Here is a 4224-nt window from a genome sequence, read left to right on the forward strand (position 1 = left end):
CTTCTTCTTCATCATCATTTTTATAAAGAAAGAAATTATACTAACAAATAAAATATTTCATTACACAAAATAAATGACAAAATAGAAACAGATATAAAAATTAATAAAAACTTATAAAAAAAATTATCATTAAGAAAAAGAAGCACTTTTGTAATTAAAACTAATATAAATTGAAAAAGTTTAAAATATTGATAAATCTGTCATATTTACTGAAAAATAAATATATATATATATAAATATGAGAAATTGGTGAAAAAGTATTTCTTTAAGTAATTTTGGACTGTGACCTACTTTAATAATTTTTTACAAAATAAATTCTATTTAAAATTTGATTTGTTATCTAAATTTATCAATAAGCTGCCTTAAAATTTCGACCAACTATTTGAACATTTTGACTATTTTGTCTAAATATTTGATTGAGTAAACTTTTAAAACTAGGCTAAAATGCAAAATACTTTTAATAAAAAATAGGTGGTTTTGGCAAACGACCCATAAATATATATGATATCATATAGACAAAAGTTCCTTGGCAAAATTTCCTATTTTTTTTTAAGTTATTTTATATTTTAGAATAATTTTAATAATTATTTACAAAATAAACTCAAATAATTTATAATTTAGAAAGTATTAAAATAAAAAAAAATTAGACAACAATTTTAGAATGAGCTAAAAAAAAAAAATTTCACCGCTTTCTCAATTTCTCAAAAGACAAATATTACAGCCTCGCTCTCATTCTCACTTCTGGATTGCCGCAACCAACTGACTCCTACCGCCTCCAGTTCCAAGCTTTGTGGTTCACCTCTCTCCTTGCCTCTCCGGTAAGAGTCTGCCCTTTCTTATACGTATAGCATTTTGTTATCTCAGCAGCAATTTGTCGAACATTAACGGTGCATTCAAACTATTCTTTAGCCTCTGCAAATTGCTATATTTTGCTGATTTTGTTTTGTTCGATTGCTAGCTCTTTTGATGGGTCCGTTTGCGCCAGTTTGCTCTTCGAGTACGTATTGTAGTAGTTTCAGTTCTCCTTGTGCTTTTACTGAGTCTGTCATAGCTATTTCGAGTCGTAGAGAGTCATTTAAAGGAAGAAAGTTTGGAAATTTAAAGGTTTGCACATATGGGTACTTGGGAAACAGGTCGACATTTAGGAGAAAACGAGTGGGTTTATGTGGGTTTGTCATGAAAATCTCAAATGTAGGTGAGGAACTGGCCAAGGAGAAGAATAAAGTTGTGAAATCTTCAGAAGAGGTTATAAGGATTCTTAAGTCTACACCGGACCCAAATTCTGCTTTTTCGTATTTTATGGTTGTTGCTAGGTTACCTTATGTTGTTCACACCACTGAAACGTGCAATTACATGCTTGAAGTCTTGGTGACTCATAAGAGGGTGGAGGATATGGCTGCTGTTTTTAATTTCATGCAAAAGAAAATCGTTAGTCGAAATTCGAACACTTATCTAGCTATTTTTAGAGGTCTTTGCATAAGTGGTGGAATTCAACAAGCACCAATTGCGCTTGAGAAGATGAGAAAGGCTGGATTCGTTTTGAATGCGTATTCATATAATGGGTTGATCTATATGCTTGTCCAGTCAAAGTTTTGTAGGGAGGCTTTGGAGGTTTACAACAGAATGGTTATGGCAGGGATGAAGCCAGCCTTGAAGACTCATGCAGCACTTATGGCGGCATTTGGAAAGCGCAAAGATACTCAAACTGTAATGAGTTTGTTAAAAGAGATAAAATATTTGGGATTGAGGCCTGATATTTATATATTTAACATATGCATTACAGCTCTTGGAAGGGCCGGGAAAATTGATGAGGCTTATGATGTATTGAAGAGAATGGACGAAGAGGGATGCGAGCCAAATCTTATTACCTATACCGTTCTCCTTAACGCTCTCTGTAGAGCAGGTAAACTTGCTAATGCAAAGGCATTGCTTGTAAAAATGAAAGCTAACAGCGGTCTCAAACCTAACCGTGTAACTTATATTAATTTGCTGGCCAAGTTAAGTGATTGTAGAGAGTTGGAAACTTTGAAAGAAATTTGGGATGAAATGGAAGCTGATGGTTATACTCCTGATGTGAGTACTTTCAACATTCTTATTGGTGCTTTATGCAAAGCAGGCAATGTTGACAAAGCATTTGATACTCTGGGTGTCATGAAGGAGAAAGGGATCTCACCAGTACTTGTTACTTACAACATCTTGATTGGGGGACTATTAAGAGCCAGTAGATTGGATGAGGCTCTAAAACTTTTGAGTTATATGGAATCCCTGGGTGTCATGCCTGACACATTCACTTATAATATTGTCATTTCCGGTTTAGTGAAATCTTATAGTGTGGATAAGGCTATCGATTTTTACTATGATCATGTAGGTCGTGATTTCTCCCCTTCTCGTCATACATATGGCCCGCTCATCGATGGACTTTTAATGTCAGGAAGACCTGAAGAAGCAATCCTTTTCTTTGAGGAGATGGCAGAATATGGATGCAAACCTAATTGTAAGATTTTCAGTATTCTTATGAATGGGTTTAAGAAAACAGGAGATGTGGAAACTGCCTGTCATTTGTTTAAAAGAATGGTTAAAGAAGGAATAAGACCAGACTTGAAGTCTTACAGTATTCTTTTAAATTCTCTTTGCTTTTTAGAAAAAATTGATGATGCTCTGTATTACTTCGAGGAATTAAAGCAGAATAGTATTAGTCCTGATTCACATTGTTATAACCTTTTGATTAACGCACTTGGAAAATCACAGAGGGAAGAAGAAGCTTTATCTCTATACAGTGAAATGCGAAGCAGGGGAATCTTTCCTGATCTTTACACATACAACAAATTAATACTCAATCTTGGGATCGCGGGAATGGTGAAGCAAGCAGTGAGTATGTATGAAGAACTGCAATTAAATGGTCTTCAACCTGATGTTTCCACCTACAAGGCTCTCATTCGAGCCTACGTTTTATTAGGGAATCCAGACCATGCTTATGCAGTTTACAAGAAAATGATGGCTGTTGGCTGCGACGCGAATGAAGAAACTTTCGCACAACTTTGCTAGTCAAACTTGAGTACTTCACTCACTTCATTGAAGTACTCATGGATCCACATACATTTCTTTAAACTATCTTTGAGGTATAATAAACCCTTCAAATTACTTTATTTACAACACCTGATATAGATATTTTTGCCTATGATTTCAGTATGTTCTACTCAATGACTGTGTTTGGATGTAGACTTTATAGACAATTACGTTTGTATATTTGACTACTGGATCAATAACCCCATGTACACTACTTTACTGTATAGAATTCCAGTTCCCGGAGTGATACTGTATTTTGTGGGGTATTTGACGGTCACGGTCCTCTCGTGGAGTGACTACCACCAAAACCAGAACCAGGATGAGCATGAGGATGATGAGCATAATATCTACCTCTTAAACACTCCTTAAGAGCTTTCAAGTTGATGGATAAGGAATTAAAACTGCATTCTACCACTGATTGCTTCTGCAGTGGCTCAACTCAACGGCTGTAACTTTAGTAAAGCAGGTGATCAATTCTTTTTGTAGCTTTTGTCATATGGTATGATGTATTCAGTGTACAAGTTTATACAAAGTGTATATATGAGATTCTGTGTCCCAACTAACTAGCTGTGGACCTTGAGCCAACACCTTTAAATATGCTTTAAGATTCACTTTTAACATCATTGGAAAAGCACCATATAATAGGGAAATTTTACTGGAATCTAGTGATGCTTTTCAAATGAATAGGGAAATGACAATAGGGAAATTATTGGATTTCATACATTTCTGTATGTATTAGGTTGAAATTTAATAATTAAGCTATAGGATATCTTGGAAGCTGATCTTCCTGGTCTCTCTCTCTCTGAACTTTTTTCACTCTTAAACATGAAGTCTTTTAGCTCCTAGATATTATTCAGACTTGTATGTTTCTGAAACTATTATAGCTCCAATAGTTCTTATACAATTGAACTGAGCATTCTGATTTGATTCAAGTCTATGAGTACTGCATTGTGCAATGAAGCTTATGATTGAGTTAGCTGTATATTAATTAGACATTGAAGCTATAGCTCAAGCTGTTCATAAATTTTAGCTTTAATTCAGTATATTTCTCTATCTATGTAAGAGGTAAAAAGAAAATGATCATTTTTACTAAGTTGGCTTTGGTTCTATAATTAAAATATCACATTTAAGGAGCATAAAAAAATGTACCACAGGATG

General features: G+C 34.2%; 1 protein-coding gene across 2 annotated transcripts; it reads left to right on the plus strand.

Moving 5' to 3' along the window:
• The first annotated feature begins 690 nt into the window (after positions 1-690).
• LOC133783150 (pentatricopeptide repeat-containing protein At4g31850, chloroplastic-like) lies at positions 691-3689 on the plus strand. 2 transcript variants are annotated; one of them, XM_062222694.1, is made up of 3 exons: positions 691-818; positions 959-3119; positions 3294-3689. In XM_062222694.1, exon 2 carries the CDS (start codon positions 967-969, stop codon positions 3043-3045), a length of 2079 nt encoding a protein of 692 aa, XP_062078678.1. In that variant the 5' UTR covers positions 691-818; positions 959-966; the 3' UTR covers positions 3046-3119; positions 3294-3689. The 2 variants fall into 2 exon arrangements, with proteins under 2 accessions (XP_062078678.1, XP_062078676.1); XM_062222692.1 differs by having other exon boundaries at positions 697-3119.
• Positions 3690-4224: the final 535 nt, after the last annotated feature.

Source organism: Humulus lupulus, chromosome 6 (assembly GCF_963169125.1).
Source record: "Humulus lupulus chromosome 6, drHumLupu1.1, whole genome shotgun sequence".
Taxonomy (NCBI): domain Eukaryota; kingdom Viridiplantae; phylum Streptophyta; class Magnoliopsida; order Rosales; family Cannabaceae; genus Humulus; species Humulus lupulus.

Bases quoted from the DNA above. Each gene is read 5' to 3' on its own strand.
- LOC133783150 (XM_062222694.1), top strand. From the start codon at position 967: ATGGGTCCGTTTGCGCCAGTTTGCTCTTCGAGTACGTATTGTAGTAGT.